General features: G+C 45.0%; 1 protein-coding gene across 18 annotated transcripts in view; it reads right to left on the minus strand.

The window, feature by feature from the left end:
• The window catches only part of DLG2 (discs large MAGUK scaffold protein 2), a 901,255-nt gene that overhangs the window by 724,005 nt on the left and 160,644 nt on the right, over positions 1-16,606 (minus strand). For 3 of the 18 annotated variants that reach the window (XM_083436182.1, XM_083436183.1, XM_083436180.1), the window contains exon 1: positions 13,478-13,916. The exons of 11 other annotated variants lie outside the window; for them this stretch is intronic. In XM_083436182.1, coding sequence (XP_083292308.1) covers positions 13,478-13,507 — 30 coding nt within the window. In that variant the 5' untranslated portion in view covers positions 13,508-13,916. Of the gene's footprint in view, positions 1-13,477; positions 13,917-16,606 lie in introns of those variants that run through there. 4 more of the 18 variants (XM_083436195.1, XM_083436193.1, XM_083436191.1 and 1 more) reach the window with 3 other exon arrangements.

The raw sequence follows: 16,606 nt of genomic DNA on the forward strand, positions 1-16,606 counted from the left end.
ACTGAAGTACCTAGGGTCAATTCCACGGTTTTTCTGGGTTGGGTGTGTGTGTGCGCGCGCGCAGCTGCTGAGGCTGTAATCTGAAAGACTGGTACTGAGAGAGAGGAATTTCTTAAGCTTTTCATTTCATACCATTTCCCCAACCAACCCCCAGCTGCTTCGACAGCACTAGGAAAAAAATATGTGTACATGTGTACATGTACCATATTTTTTCGCGTACAAGACAATGTTTTTTGCTTAGCTTTTTAGTCCAAAATAGGGGGCTCATCTTATACACGGGGGTTGTCTTATACGCATAAAAATACAGTCCAGCGCTTTAGCTATTCATCCTGCTCCCTGCTGCTAACTGTCAATCACTCACTTGCCTACCCACCCTGCCTTGCCTGCCTGCCTCCTTCAGCGCCGGCGAATTTGTGCAAAATCCCCAAGAAAGCTCAACAATTTTAGCAATCTCAAGTATTTAAAATATTGATTTCTTCCTTCAGGGCACAAAAAAATAGGGGCTGTCTTATACATGGGGGCATCTTATTCACAGAACAATATGGTATCTTTTCTGCTAGATGGTTAAGGGGGAAGCTCCTTTGGGGGAATGACTTTTAGCAGAAAATGCCAGACTTAGCCATTCATTCCTGTACTTATATTCTATCAGAAATTCTCCAGGGAGTATTACCTAACAAAGTTTTTTTTTGGGGGGGGGGGGAACCATTAAAACAATAGTTTTAATTAAGAAATACAAAGCAAACACACACCTCACACAAAAGCAGCAGTTAAAACATTAAAATGAATACTGAACAGAGTCAAGGCTAAAACAAGGGAAATCCTCCACAGCAGATAAATTAAAAGCAGGTCATAAAAGAAACACCTTAAGACAGCAATGGCCTGGCTGTAAAGTGAATGCAGACAACCGAATTTGTTGGGGCATTTAGTTGCACATTCTGGATGCCACAACAGGAAAACCTTCTACTTCAAGCTCCAGAATTAGCTGGGGGGTGGGTTGGAATCATGGACTTCAATGTGTTGTGCGGCTCCACCCTAAGACTTGGTGGCAACATGAGGAACAGCAATGAGAACTGTCCATGGTCCTGGACGTGGTGACAATGGCAGACAAACAGTGGTTGTCTCAGTGATTGTGGTTGCAGGGGGTCCACTTCATATCGTATGTTGAAGTCAAGGAAGCCAAAATGGTATGTTCAATGCGTACATGAGGGAAGGGGGATAGACATGGGGTAGCCATGGGACCCAGAGTGAAATACTCTACCTCTGTAGTTCCCAATTAGTGGTCTGTGGCACCATTCATATAGCAAAAACTACCAAAGAGATATCAAAAATTTCAAAAGTAGGGGGTCTGTGGCTTGACTTGAAAAATAGGGGGGGGGGTGCAGTACTTAGCTAATTGGGAACCTTTATCCAGTGCAGAGTAAGAACATAGCAATACATGCTATATTTATTGAATATAAACAGCCATTAACAACAGTTGAGCAACAACCATGAAAGGAAGTGGTGGCCCAAAGAACATGTTCTGAACAGCAGCCCAAGTACCATGGCATGAAAATTGAGAGAAGAGGAGATTTGGTGAGAGTCAAGTCCTGAAGTGATCAGAGGCTACAGATAATTGATTTTCCCCCAGTGGATTGAACCATCATGCCGTATGCTTTAAGCAATTTTACACCCCCCCTCCCCCCAAAAAAACCTCTCTTGCACATTCTTTCTTAGAAGTATGCCCCACTGAGCTCAATTACTCCCAAAGAAGCATGAATAGGATTGCGGTTATGTTATGCTCAGATACTAGGGTTATTCCAGGTGCCTGCATGATATCATGTCATGACTGGCAGCTTTTTGAACAATTCAACAACACAGTTTGCATGTACATTTCTACCATGAATGAATTGCCCCCATCAATTTTCTGAGGAATATGTTGCCATAAGAATCCATGTTTACTCTGCATTTATCAGTCAAAACACACAGCATGAATCCATGTAGGTTTCTGGTGCATCAATGATAAGCTGGCCACAAGGATCTCAGGATGGAGGCAATTTTTAGAAAGGTAGTCTTGTTGGTCTGTTGCCACAGAAACAAAACAGAGTCTTTTGACACCTTGAATTAGTCTTTAAGGTGCATGTAGGTGTAAAAGAGCACAAGTTTTCATAGACTAGAGTCCATTCTGTAAATTGTCATCATGAAAGGCACCAGGTTTTGTCAAATGATGAAGTAGGTAACCACCAAGCATCTGATGAAGTGGACTCTAGCCCACAAAAGCTAATGCCATAATAAATCAAATGGTCTTTAAGGTGCTATAAGGCTAAACCTAGAAAGCTGCATTATATGGACTGAGAGCATTGGTTTATCTACTCTGCACTGACCGGCAAGGGCTTTCCAGGGTTTCAGACAGGGATCTTTACCAACCCTATACCAGGAGATGTCAGGACAGAACTTGAGACCTTCTACATGGAAAACATACGGTCCTTCCAAAAACAATTATTTGCTGTTTCAGAATAGAGGAAGTCAGAAGATGTATTTTGACCGCACTTGAACATCTTTTGCTGCTAAGGAATGGAGATGATATATGATACTAAATACTGTTTATGTTTTCCAGTGCAATATTATCTATACTACTGTGGAAATCAGCAAAGCTCCCACAGCTTCATAGAGCTATGCCAACATATAGCAGCTGAGGCACTAGCCTTGCATGTGTACTCTGAACCCTAATGGGATTGCTCACGTGTAATTGCGAACCTTCTGCCTGATTTAACTCTCTTATCACAGTGGTCCTTTTTATAATTGAATTTTGAACTCCTCACTCTCATCTCCTTCATTTGATGAGGACAACTCATTAAAAATCGAAAAACTTTATGAAGGAAACGGACTCCTTTTAATTAATCTGCAGATATTGCATGTAGGCTTGTTTGGAGACTGTGGGGTTAACGTGCTAAAACATGCCAGGTTCAGGGATCAAATTGGAAACTGGTGAAATCATTTGGAAAAGGGCAGATAGCATGTCGGCAGTGACTGCACTTAAGGCTAAGACCCAAGTGCTTCCTTGAATTTGTGAACTGGGATAATAAACTGAAAGGGTTCAACTCTCAGGAATTCTTGACATGGGTGTTACAGAACTTCCCCAAAATGGAAACCTTATGGGACTTGCGGCTCTTGTTTTGGTATAAAAGTACTCTACTTATCTGATTTAGGTCTCTTCCAGATTTACTGTGCTGTGTTGTTTTTTTCCCTTTTGTATTTGTGTGCAATGCATGTTCTCTTACCGTGATTTATAAACCAGGGCCCACAAGCTCTAGAAGGGTGCACACTGGGAGAAGTCAGGATTTCCATTTCCATTTTAATGCCCCATTCCTGAAAGGAAAAACTGAGTAGCCATATTCCCCTTCAAACACACACAGAAATGCATCTGCTGCCCACCAAAGTACAAACACTGTGTTTGAATCCAGAGGCTTTTGGGAGAAAGAGTATGGTGCCCACTTCAGTTATATATTCCATGCCGTCTTCCTGCTGGCCTGCTGGCCCTAGTCCCCCAGCCCATCTGGAGCATCCTCATGTTCCACAGGAGCGCTGAGGTCTCCTGACTTGAGTCCTGAGGGAACCCAGTAGCTGATGGTGCCCTTCTCTGGGTCCTCCTCATCTTGACAGCCCTGGCGTCCCTGCCATTCCGCAACACCTCAGTTGGGGAGCTCAAAGAATACCTTGCTGGGGGCCTCCCATAATCTGGCACCAGACCTAGAATCATAGAATCATAGAGTTGGAAGAGACCACAAGGGCCATCGAGTCCAACCCCCTGCCAAGCAGGAAACACCATCAGAGCACTCCTGACATATGGTTGTCAAGTCTCTGCTTAAAGACCTCCAAAGAAGGAGACTCCACCACACTCCTTGGCAGCAAATTCCACTGTTGAACAGCTCTTACTGTCAGGAAGTTCTTCCTAATGTTTAGATGGAATCTTTTTTCTTGTAGTTTGGATCCATTGCTCCGTGTCCGCTTCTCTGGAGCAGCAGAAAACAACCTTTCTTCCTCCTCTATGTGACATCCTTTTATATATTTGAACATGGCTATCATATCACCCCTTAACCTCCTCTTCTCCAGGCTAAACATGCCCAGCTCCCTTAGCCGTTCCTCATAAGGCATCGTTTCCAGGCCTTGGACCATTTTGGTTGCCCTCCTCTGGACACGTTCCAGTTTGTCAGTGTCCTTCTTGAACTGTGGTGCCCAGAACTAGACACAGTACTCCAGGTGAGGTCTGACCAGAGCAGAATACAGTGGCACTATTACTTCCCTTGATCTAGATGCTATACTCCTATTGATGCAGCCCAGAATTGCATTGGCTGACTACAACCCTTCCAAATATATTCTCTGACTTCGAATCATCACTCTGGTCCAAAGCAGGTATAACACCTTGTACTCCATGTTCTGTTAGCTTCCAGACTGGATTAGTATAATGCTGACCGTGACCAACTTCAGTTGGTCCAAAATGCAGCAGCCAGATTACTGGTTGGGGTTCCATTTAGATCCCATAAAACAAGCCCTGTTTTAAAACAGCAGCACTGGTTGCCAGTTCGTTTCTGGGCTCAATTCAAATTCCTCCAGCTATTGTTCAAAGCCCTACATGACTCAGGCCCCAAATATCTGAAAGACTGCCTCCTTCCCTACAGATCCTCAAGTGCTGAGATCAGCAGGGGGGGGTCCTCTTGGTCCATTCCACCGCCCTTGGAGCCCCAGGGGTAGCGGCCCAGTAGAGGACATTCTCTTTTGCAGCCCCTAAGCTATGGAACTTCCTTTCCACAGAGGTACATCTGGAACCCTTGTTATACAGCTTCTGCAGAATGCTGAAGATGCACTTCAGCATTCAACACTTAGCCTGGAGAAGAGGAGGTTAAGGGGTGATATGCTAGCCATGTTCAAATATATAAAAGGATGTCACATAGAGGAGGGAGAAAGGTTGTTTTCTGCTGCTCCAGAGAAGCGGACACGGAGCAATGGATCCAAACTACAAGAAAGAAGATTCCACCTAAACATTAGGAAGAACTTCCTGACAGTAAGAGCCGTTCGACAGTGGAATTTGCTGCCAAGGAGTGTGGTGGAGTCTCCTTCTTTGGAGGTCTTTAAGCAGAGGCTTGACAACCATATGTCAGGAGTGCTCTGATGGTGTTTCCTGCTTGGCAGGGGGTTGGACTCGATGGCCCTTGTGGTCTCTTCCAACTCTATGATTCTATTATTCTATGATTCTATGATTCACTTTTTTTACCCTGGCTCTCAACACTCTATGTTTTTAGGACTCACCTTATTTCTGCGCTTGACATTATTTTTAACACAGTGTTTTAATGCTTTGACTCACCCTGAGACCTTTGGGTGAAGGGCAGGTAATAAATACACAACTTAGCAAAGTAGGTGGAATTAAAACAACAACAACAACACATTCCCCTGATGCCTGCCCATGCCTCCTCCCCCTTCCCTTCCCGTGTTGTGTCTATTTTAGACTTTAAGGCCCTTGGAACGGGGACCTGTCATACTTTGTAGAATGCCATAAACACTGACGGCAGTATATAAAGATAGATTATGCATGTGATGCTTTGAACATTAGGAAGTTCTATATCAGGGTAGCCAATGTGGTGGCCTCCAAATGCTGGACTGCCACTCCCATCATCTCTGACCATTTGCCATGATGGCTGGGGCTGATGGGAAGTGGAGTCCAAAGACCTCTAAAAGGCACTACCTCATGATCCCTGTTCTATATGAATGCTAAATATTTTAATTTCCTTTGTCACATAACTGTTCCACCATCTCTTTTGCTTCTTGGCTCACATCAAGTAGATTGTGAGTTTTCCAGCATGGCTGGTTGTTTCAGTTTTGCACGCAGAACTTAGTATCAACGTTTTCTGTGCTATATAAATAATGAAGATGCAATAATCAATAATTTACTTGCATGGATAGAACTCAACCTAAGGAATCCCTCTTCTCTTATTACTCTTCCCCTAAAGTCTAAACTGAAGCAATAAATGCAGTTAATAAACTAAACTAACCACACACATACACACTTTAAATACAACTGGAAACAGCTAAATCTTAGCCGCAATACCCAACGCTAATTTATTTGTACAAAGTTCAGAGGGGGGATGTGAATGAGCAGCGCACGTCACTTACTTCAGAGCTTTATAGAATTCAGGCCCAGCCTAGTACACATACATCTAACATTTGCAAATATAACAGATGTTGCTTACTTCTCTGACGCCAAGGACGTTGATCTCAATCTCAGATGCTCCAGGCGAAGAGCATCTGCGGCTCCTGAGCATGAATTTTAAGGTTCTAGAAAGTACATCAATGCAAAAGTGGAGCTGTCCCTGGCACTTACTTCATTTATATTGCAAAGATGAATTCCACTGCACAGAATGACTTGAACCTGAACATTTTGCTGCCGCTGCCGCCACCATCATCATCTTCAGAGGAATCTGGATTTACTCTCACATGCCCATAGCAGTTGTTTACTGATTGACCTCTGAGCTGTATGCATAATTAATGGGTACAAGTACTGACATCCCATACTCATGTTAAGACTGCTCCGGTGGGCTGCTCCAGTGACACAGGAACTGCCACATTCTCCCCAACATATGCTAGGTACAGCCATATACAGCTGTGTAATCTCTGCATTGTATATTCTAACGCTGAACTCAATTCTCCCAAGTGCCATAAGAATAGGAGAAGAGCCCTGTTGGATGATGCTAAAGGGCCATCCAGCAAATCTGTCAATTTAGATTTCTCTACTTTTCTCATTTTTCCAATCTTGCGTTCAATTCCACACATTTCCACCTCAGTTTACAATTAAATGAAGATGTCCTTGCGAAAATTCACCGGCATTTAATATGAATTTCTCCTAATCACATATTTACAGCCTAATACACACATTTTTGCAAACCAGCTTCCCCTAAAGTAATGCATTTTTTAATGTTATAGTCACTAATTTCAGCATTTCTATGGATACCTTGCCTCAGTATATGCATTCTTGCACACATTACTTGGCTGGAGAACTGCATTGCAAAATTCAGAGAAGGCTGAACTTCAAAGGATGGCTGGGTTTTGGCTTGTCTTTACATGCAAAACTGGATCAAATTGCTCACTCATCCCATGGGCAGTCCAGTCCAGTCCTCAGTTCTCACAGCAAGCAATCGGATCCCACAAGCAGGACATGAGCACAATAGCCCTCCCCCCATTTGTGAGCCTCAGTGATGGGTATTCAGAGGCATACTACCTCCAACGCTGGAGGCAGCCACAATGGAGCTGTCCCAATGACCTCTTTGGTAACTGTAGCAGCAAGACACCTTCATCTGCCCCACCTGCAATAAACATGTATCTCCTGCATCGGTTTCTACAGCCATTGCAGGTGTTGTAGCTGTCTAGCGGTTTGACTTTACCCCCAAAGGTGCAATCTTCCATTGTCCCCCAAAACAGACAGCTGCCAACAAGATTTTTAGAACTTGGGAAGCAATCCTATGTACAAGAAATTGGGATAAAGCCAGCCAGCCTAAGCTCAACTGATATAAAGTTACACCAGATCCAAATTTGGTTCAGCAGCAGGGCTGCTGAACGAATAGTGGCCAACGAATAGTGTTTGAGTTACACCACCCTTTGGCGAAACAAAACAAACAAAATGCCTTCCAGTAACACCTTAGAGACCAACTAAGTTTCTTATTGGTATGAGCTTTCGCGTGCACGCACACTTCTTCAGATGTGTGCATGCACACGAAAGCTCAAACCAATAACAAACTTAAAAAAAGGTAAAGGTACCCCTGCCCGTACAGGCCAGTCTTGCCAGACTCTAGGGTTGTGCGCTCATCTCACTCTATAGGCCGGGAGCCAGCGCTGTCCGGAGACACTTCCGGGTCACGTGTCCAGCGTGACAAGCTGCATCTGGCAAGCCAGCGCAGCACACGGAAACGCCGTTTACCTTCCCGCTAGTAAGCGGTCCCTATTTATCTACTTGCACCCAAGGGTGCTTTCAAACTGCTAGGTTGGCAGGCGCTGGGACCGAGTGATGGGAGCGCACCCTGCCGCGGGGATTCAAACCGCCAACCTTTCGATCGGCAAGTCCTAGGCGCTGAGGCTTTAACCCACAGCGCCACCCGTGTCCCAAATAACAAACTTAGTTGGAAGGAATTTGTTTTGTTTTGTTTTGTTTCGAATACTGCAGACCAACACGGCTACCTACCTGTAACCACCCTTTGGGGCAGCTTAACTTTCACTAGGTTACCAGGTCACATGACCAAACTGAATGGGCATATGATCCAGCCTAAGTTCCCCTTCTCTGGTCCTGCCCCCAAGAACACACCCTTTCCGGGGCTTATGCAGGCTTAAGATGCAGCAGTCTTGGCACATCCAGTTGGGAAATCCAAAGACAAGCCGGCACAGCCTGCTGAGAAACTCTTGGCTCAGCTGGAGAACCGCTGGATCCTAACCCATTCATCCCAGCAGAGCTTGCTATGGGGTTGCTCCCTAAGTGCCTTGCCAATTACTAGTTCTGAATCTTCATCCTTCTGACTCTTTGGCAGTAAGTTCAGGGCATAGATTCCTAATTGTGTAACTGACATGGGGAATTCGCCGCTCCAAAGTATGGTGGTGGTCACCAGATGGGCCAAACTAGACAAGATGCCATTCATGCAATTAACAGCTTTGTGGATATATTTTTCAAAGTAAATTGCAGGCACAGGAGGCCTGACCCAGGAGTAAGTGGTCCTTCATCCTTTAGCCCTGATCAGGTCCCCAGAGCCTACTAAACGCACTGTACAGGATAGGGAGCTCTCATTGGCTTCAATGTGAGCTTTCCCCCCCCTTTGCAGGTAACAGGTACAGTCCCTCCCCCCCCCCCCCCGATTTGCATTTGGATTGCAGGGTTAAATCCCCCTATCCAACACCTTGGAGCGGAAGCAATGCAGATTGGGGGTCCCACTTGCAATCTACTTTAAAAAAATCGTCCATGCAATTGGCAATTGCATGAATAATATTGTGCCACCTTGGCCCCTTAGCTTTTCATACTGATGGAGGATAGGTCTGTCACTATCAGCTCAGCACTACCAACCATGTGCCCTTCAGATGTTGAAGCGACAGCACCCCACCTGCTGGGAAGGTAGCCTAGCAGCGCCACCCTACTCAGCGAGTCGCTTCTCATTAAGGGAACAAAACAATTATTCTTAGTATCTGTACCTCGGGTTACAGACGCTTCAGGTTACGGACTCCGCTAACCCAGAAATAGGACCTCGGGTTAAGAACTTTGCTTCAGGATGAGAACAGAAATTGTGCTCCGGCGGCGCGGTGGCAATAGGAGGCCCCATTATCTAAAGCGGTACCTCAGCTTAAGAACAGTTTCAGGTTAAGAATGGACTTCCAGAACGAATTAAGTTCTTAACCCGAGGTACCACTATGCACTTTACAAGCATTTTCAAGTTGAAACCACTGCGGAACTTGCAGCGCCAATGAAGATCTTATTGCAGCGGGTAATGTTGCCAATTTTATTATTAGTTTTAACTGATTTTATATTTACTGTGTCTTTTTAGTTTTGCTGTACGCTGCTTAGAGCCTACAGCGCAAGCAGCATATAAATAAATAACAATCCAAGGAATTCTGGGAACTGTAGGTTTTTTAGGATGCTGAGAGGTGTTAGGAGACCTCCTTTTGTCCTTACAAAACTAGAATTCCTGGAAAACCCTAGCAAGAGGGACCGTTTGTAAAAACCATTCTGTGAACTGTAGCTCAGTTAAGGGAATTGGTGAGTCTCTCTTAACAACCCTCAGCACCCTTAACAAAATACTAAAGCTTGCTTTGGTTAAATTTGTGTTAATTCTGGGCTCAATGTTTGCTTTACAGTGGTACCTCGGGTTACAGACACTTCAGGTTACAGACTCCGCTAACCCAGAAATAGTGCGCCAGGTTAAGAACTTTGCTTCAGGATAAGAACAGAAATCGGGCTCTGGCGGTGTGGTGGCAGCAGGAGGCCCCATTAGCTAAAGTGGTACCTCAGGTTAAGAACCGTTTCAGGTTAAGAACAGACCTCTGGAACAAATTAAGTTCTTAACCAGAGGTACCACTGTATTATAATTCTGGCTTATTAATTCTTTCTTTATTGGCAATATTATTGTATTCTGTATTAGTGCTTTATGGGAGTTGCCTTGAGGGAGCTTTCTTGCACTCAGAGGTGGTGTATGAATATCTTAAATAAAATAAATAAACAGTGAGTTTATGGCAGAGGTGATATTCAAACCATAGACTTCCTGACCTGGAGCCCAGTCTCTTAGCCACTGTGCTACACCACCTCTCTCTGAACAAAATAAAAAAAAAATCCCTTCCAGTAGCACCTTAGAGGCCAACTAAGTTTGTTATTGGTATGAGCTTTCGTGTGCATGCACACTTCTTCAGATACACTGAAATAACTAATAACAAACTTTGTCGGTCTCTTAGGTGCCACTGGAAGGATTTTTTTTTTATTTTGTTTCGACTCCGGCAGACCAACACTGCTACCTACCTGTAACTACACCTCTCGCTGAATCAGTGAAGATGCAGGACTGCAGATGGAGGGGAAGGAAACGACCAACCCACACACAAATGAGACACAATAACAAAGTACACAAACGGTAGAGGACACTAAGGTAAAGGTACCCCTGCCCGTACAGGCCAGTCTTGACAGACTCTAGGGTTGTGCGCCCATCTCACTCAAGGAGGCCAAGGGCCAGCACTGTCCGAAGACACTTCCAGGTCACGTGGCCAGCGTGACATCGCTGCTCTGGCGAGCCAGAGCCGCACACGGAAACGCCGTTTACCTTCCCGCTAGTAAGCGGTCCCTATTTATCTACTCGCACCCGGGAGTGCTTTCGAACTGCTAGGTTGGCAGGTGCTGGGACCGAACAGCGGGAGCGCACCCCTGCTGTGGGGATTCGAACCGCCGACCTTTCAATCGGCAAGCCCTAGGCACTGAGGCTTTAACCCACAGCGCCACCCGCATCCCATATAGAGGACACTAACTCTCCATAATTTACCTCCCACAAGAGTTTATTGACAAGACTTGTGTCACCTCTTCTGCGGCAACCAAGTGGCAATGGTAAGAAAATTCTTGTGGGTCTGTGCATACCTCAGTGAGTGACCAAGTATAACAGCCTTCTACCTTTCCAATACTCCAACCTGCAACATGAGGCCAGCTTTTCAATTATTATCATGTCACCATCCCTTTCTTGGCATCTTGCCTTCCCTGCTTTACATCTGCCACTTAAAGGCGGCCGCAATTGCACCATCATACTATTTAGAGACCAATGTCACTGCACTCCTTCCATTTCCGAAATTGCCAAGTGCAAAAAGGTACATTATATAATCTGATAACTAAAGCAGCACACCCAGCCACAGCTTTGCTTGCTGAGTTTGGGTATGTGTGTGTTCTTCTCTGCAGCAGCTCCCACTGCAAAAGAGATTAGCCACTACTCAGCTTTGAAGAAGACTTGCCTCTTTGACGCTGTGTAGTGCTAGGGGGACGCGGGTGGCGCTGTGGGTTAAACCAAAGAGCCTAGGACTTGCCGATCAGAAGGTCGGCGGTTCGAATCCCGGCGACAGGGTGAGCTACCGTTGCTCAGTCCCTGCTCCTGCCAACCTAGCAGTTCGAAAGCACAAAGTTCAAGTAGATAAATAGGTACCACTCCAGCAGGAAGGTAAACGCGTTCCGTGCGCTGCTCAGGTTCGCCAGAAGCGGCTTAGTCATGCTGGCCACATGACCCGGAAGCTGTACGCCGGCTCCCTCGCCCAATAAAGCGAGATGAGCATCGCAACCCCAGAGTCGGACACGACTGGACCTAATGGTCAGAGTCCCTTTACCTTTACTAGTGCTAGGGGTAGAACGGCAAGCAGAACTCTGGTTGCACAAGCTACTCCAACTCCCCATTCATGCCCCCATCTTAGCATCCTGGCTATAGGGGCTGGAACAAAGGAAGCGACTTGCAGGTTGGTGGGATTTGAGGCTGTTGTGTCTTCTGAACATGGGGTGTCCAGCAAGGATGCGGCTTGTGCATCATCACTCACTGGCGGCCAACGAAAGGTCAGGACAGATTACGCGATGATGACTGGGGAAGAGCTGTAGCTCAATGGTCCATCATCTGCGTAGAAGGGGCCAGGATCAGTTCCTGGTATCTCCAGAGGTAGGGCTCCTGGGAATGTCTCCTGTGTGAAACCCTGGAAAGCCGCTAATCACCCAGTGCAGACAGCATTGAGCTAGATGGACTAGTAGTTTGATCCAGTTTAAGGCAGCTTTCTATGTTCGTATTATGTAATCAGTGTGCACAGTGCTCTACAGTACAAAGGAACAGGCTCCTGGCCCAATGTGTTTACAATCTACCATTTAACAACAGCAGAAAGGATGAGATGCTACTCATGGTCCCTTGCAAAATGTTCCAGGTCAGGTCGCATCACTCTTCTGAACCATTTGGGGGACTCTGCTCACTGAGATTCCTCCACTGCAGGGGGTTGGACTAGATGACCCTCAGGGTCCCTCCCAACCCTACAGTTCTACAATTCTATTCATTAGCATGGCTGCATACCCACTTGTCCTTCAGCTTGCTTCTCCTCCTGCTTTGCCTTGCCTTGCTTCACCTCCAACTTAAAAAGGAGCTGGGTCTGACATATGCATGATTGCAATGAGCCATATGAAATATTTTTTGCACACACAGAGAGAGGTTAATGTCCTATTTAACATGCATATATTATTATTATTATTAAATAATAATAATAATAATAATAATAATAATAATAATTCATATTCCACCCTTCATCCTGAGTGGTTTACAACATATTAGAAAGATGAAGAAGAGCCCAGGTTAGGCCAGATGTCCATCTTTAGACTAACATTCTGCTGCCAAGAACAGCCAGCCAGATCCCTCCAGGATGCTTGCAAATTGTGGGTTGCTTTGTACCCCGAGATAAACTGCCCCTAAATATGGAGGATCCACTGTGCCATCATGACTAACCTTATGAAAACTTGGATTCTCCAATCAGAAACCCTGTCCTTATCAAAACTTCACATGATTGGCTTTTAAGGCAAAAGAAGCAAAAGTGTATGAAATGCTCAGAGTTTCAAAAAGCAACAACTGGTGAACCGCAGCTAACTCATTTTCATTAAAATCTGCTGTGATGTGTGCACAGAGGCTATTTTTTCTGCATGTCCTCTAGTACCTGAGTTATTAATAGATGCAAGCAAAATCTAAGATTAAAACACACAAAGACACACACTATGCAGGCCTCATTCTGGTTAAAGGCAATTAATACATTGTTTAGAAAGGAGGTATATCAGAACATAGATAGAGCTAAACAGTCATGTCAGGGGAATTGAATACCGGCTGAAGCCAGGCTTAGTTATCACTTCATCTCGCAACCTGAGCCTGAGAACATCTTCCGTCTGTTTAATCACAGGCGGGGAATGAAAGACAAGCAAACGGCAACATTTTCCAGTTCCTACCTTAGTAGTGACAATGCACAGACAATCCATCCCGATAAGCTCTCCAGGAGTACGCGGAAATCCTCAAGCAAATCAGCTAGGCTTTTACAAGAAATAAAAGAGGAGCATGCACAGGCTTGAATCTACGGAGCTGGCTGCCGTTTTTTGCCCCCCCTCCCTTCCTGACAGGGCCCGCAGAAGAAACTCGAGTCCTCCTCCACATCGCTTAAAGGCAAGCATGATTCTCCCAGGGATCCGAAGCCCCGTTAGAAAGCATCTCAAGGAAAACTTCCAGGTGGCTTCTCCAGCTTGATTGCTGCATTGTCCAGCTTGCAATCAGAAATATCCTCTAAGCAGTCTGTTCTGAACGGTGAAGAGGAGAGCCACAAACACGTACGGGGGACCAGGAAGCATTGCATATCATCTCTGTTTCTACAATTCTGATCGGCTCTTTCAGTGTAACCCAAAAAAGGCTTTCTCTGCCAAGTCTCTCTCTTTTTCTTTCTCGCGCTCTCTCTCTCTCTCTCCCTCTCCCTCTGTGTTATCTCTGCTTTAAAAAAAAAAAAAGCTCGGTTTGTGTTTGCAAATTCTGAGTAAGCACAATGCACACAACTATTGGGCCCATCCATCAAAGGACTATCAGTGCGCTGCCAAAACAATAGCTTTGGGGTTGTAAAGCTCATTATTAGAAGCATGCTTCCAAAGTACACATTTTGCTAGAGTACTGCGGTGTGCAATGCAGTTTTTTTCCCCCACCTCGCCTAAATCACTCATAGTTTCTCAAAGCAGATTCACAGCTAGGAAATGGACCTGGGAGAAACATAGAGGGTTAAGGAGAAAACAAATATGTAGCATCCCTTATGTGGTTCGCTGCTAGTGGCTGCTTAATGCAGGAGAACACCTAAGAATTCTAAGTCCTAGAGGTTATTGGCTGAAGACAGTGCTTTTATAACGCACCTCTTATATAGCAGGATCTCCACTGCAAGAGTGATGTAATTTTGGTATGTACAGACAGTTGGAGACACTTAGTCTATAAGAGACTTGGAAGTTCTTCGAAGGAGGCATTCTGTGATCATATATTTCATCTAGTTCGTCCCATTGCTAGTCCTGATCAAAGAGGTACTGCAGGTTTTAGAAATGGTTTTTTTTATAAAAAAAAACACACCTGCAAAGCTCATTTACCATAGGTGCAAGCAGGATGAAACAGCAAACCCTCTTTCAAATTGCCTTCAGTTCTTGGGGGAGGTAGGGAAAGCTGTCATCTGTTTCCAAATCAAAGCACTGTAATTAGAAAGGTCTGGAAAACAGGCGTTTTAATTAAGGACGCTTCCAAAAAATTCTGAATTACTTCTTATTGTTGTTGTTTCCAAAGCATCAGGAATTCTCCATTATTTTTTTTCAGGGAAGGAGTATTTCTGAATGTTATGCGGATCACACATAGCATTGCAGCAGCTTTCAGTTCATTCATATATTCTTCCCACACACAAATTACTAAAGTGCTTGTACTCACTGAAACACCAGCACAAAACAAGCGATCTTGATGTGATCACAGTATGGTCATATCAAGGTTCTTTTCCAATGCACAGAAGTCTATGTGTGCATCAGTTAAGACACTACACAAAAGGAATCAGACACAACCACACTGATATTGCTTCCTCGCAGTGTGTATTATTAATGTGCACAAACACACTGATGTGATTTAGAGACGGGAAGGAATTCAAATCAAAGAATTACAGCATTGGGAAAGACCTTCAAGGTTCTGTAGTCCAACACACACGCACCAGCTCAATTAGGGCTCTGCAATGCAGGACACAACTACTGCAGCGATGTCTAATCTGTGCTTTCCAAACACTGTAGGACTCCAACTCCCATAATCACTGACCATCGGCCATGCTGGCTGGGGCTGATGGGAGCTGGAGTCCAGCAACATTTTATTTGAAGGGCTGTGGGTTAGCCACCCCTGAACTGCAGCAGACCTAGAGATATGGGAAGCTGAATCAGACCATGGGTTTATCTAGCTCACTATGAAGGACAGGGGTCACCAGGCAGAAGTCTCTCCTGGCCCTACCTCAAGGTGTTGGGTTCTGAACTTGGGGCTGTCTGCATGCGAAGCAGATGCTCCAGCCCTGAGCTACAGCCCTTCCCCTTGGATGGATGAAAGACAGCCATCCAGCCTCTGCTTAAATGCCTCCAGCAAGTGAGAGTCCTGACAATCCCCAGGCAATCAGATTCCTCTTTCCACTAGGAAGCTTTTCCTAATGTTTAGTTAAAATCTACCGGTACTTCCCTGCAGTTTCCTCCTACTGGTTATAGGCCTGCCCTCTGGGAACAATAGACAGCAAATGAGTAAGTCCGAGTGAACTGAAACGTGCAGCAAACCACACAGACTCCGGTTCCAGAATTCATTTTTAGAAATTTGGCTAGTTGTGGCAGAACTGGAACACAGGGCAGAGCAAAGGCGCGGCTGAGTAAAGGAACAGAATATGGGAAATCACAGCTTTTTACAACTCTTTCTCTCTCTCATGAAATATGTGGCGTGATAGCTGCCCCATGACAGCAGCCAGTACTCTGAACAACATTTATGATACAATGTAAGGGTGTGCGACTTTCCTGTTCACATATTTAGGTATCTTGGACTGGAGAAAGGGTTGCCACTTTTTAACATGGCAAAGTATGTACGGTCTAGCCAGTCATCATTCCAGTAGGCAAAATTAATGGTGGCTGTTGCCACCATTGTATAATCATAGGCATCTAGTTACTTTTCCCCATTATAAAATATGCAGTTGGAAATACCGTATTTTTTGCTCTATAAGACTCACTTTTTCCCTCCTAAAAAGTAAGGGGAAATGTGTGTTCGTCTTATGGGGTGAATGCAGGCTGCGCAGCTATCCCAGAAGCCAGACCAGCAAGAGGGATTTCCGCTTTCACTGCGCAGTGATCCCTCTTGCTGTTCTGGCTTCTGAGATTCAGAATATTTTTTTTTCTTGTTTTCCTCCTCCAAAAACTAGGTGCGTCTTGTGGTCTGGTGCGTCTTATAGAGCGAAAAATACGGTACCTAATGTGCAGTATTGCTTTTTTAAAAACATTGTACAGTTGTTTCGGTAGTCTGTGGTTAAGGGGAGTGGATATATGTGGTGTCAGGCAAGAACA

Source organism: Podarcis tiliguerta, assembly GCF_965153285.1.
Source record: "Podarcis tiliguerta genome assembly, chromosome: 4".
In the NCBI taxonomy this organism is placed as follows: domain Eukaryota; kingdom Metazoa; phylum Chordata; class Lepidosauria; order Squamata; family Lacertidae; genus Podarcis; species Podarcis tiliguerta.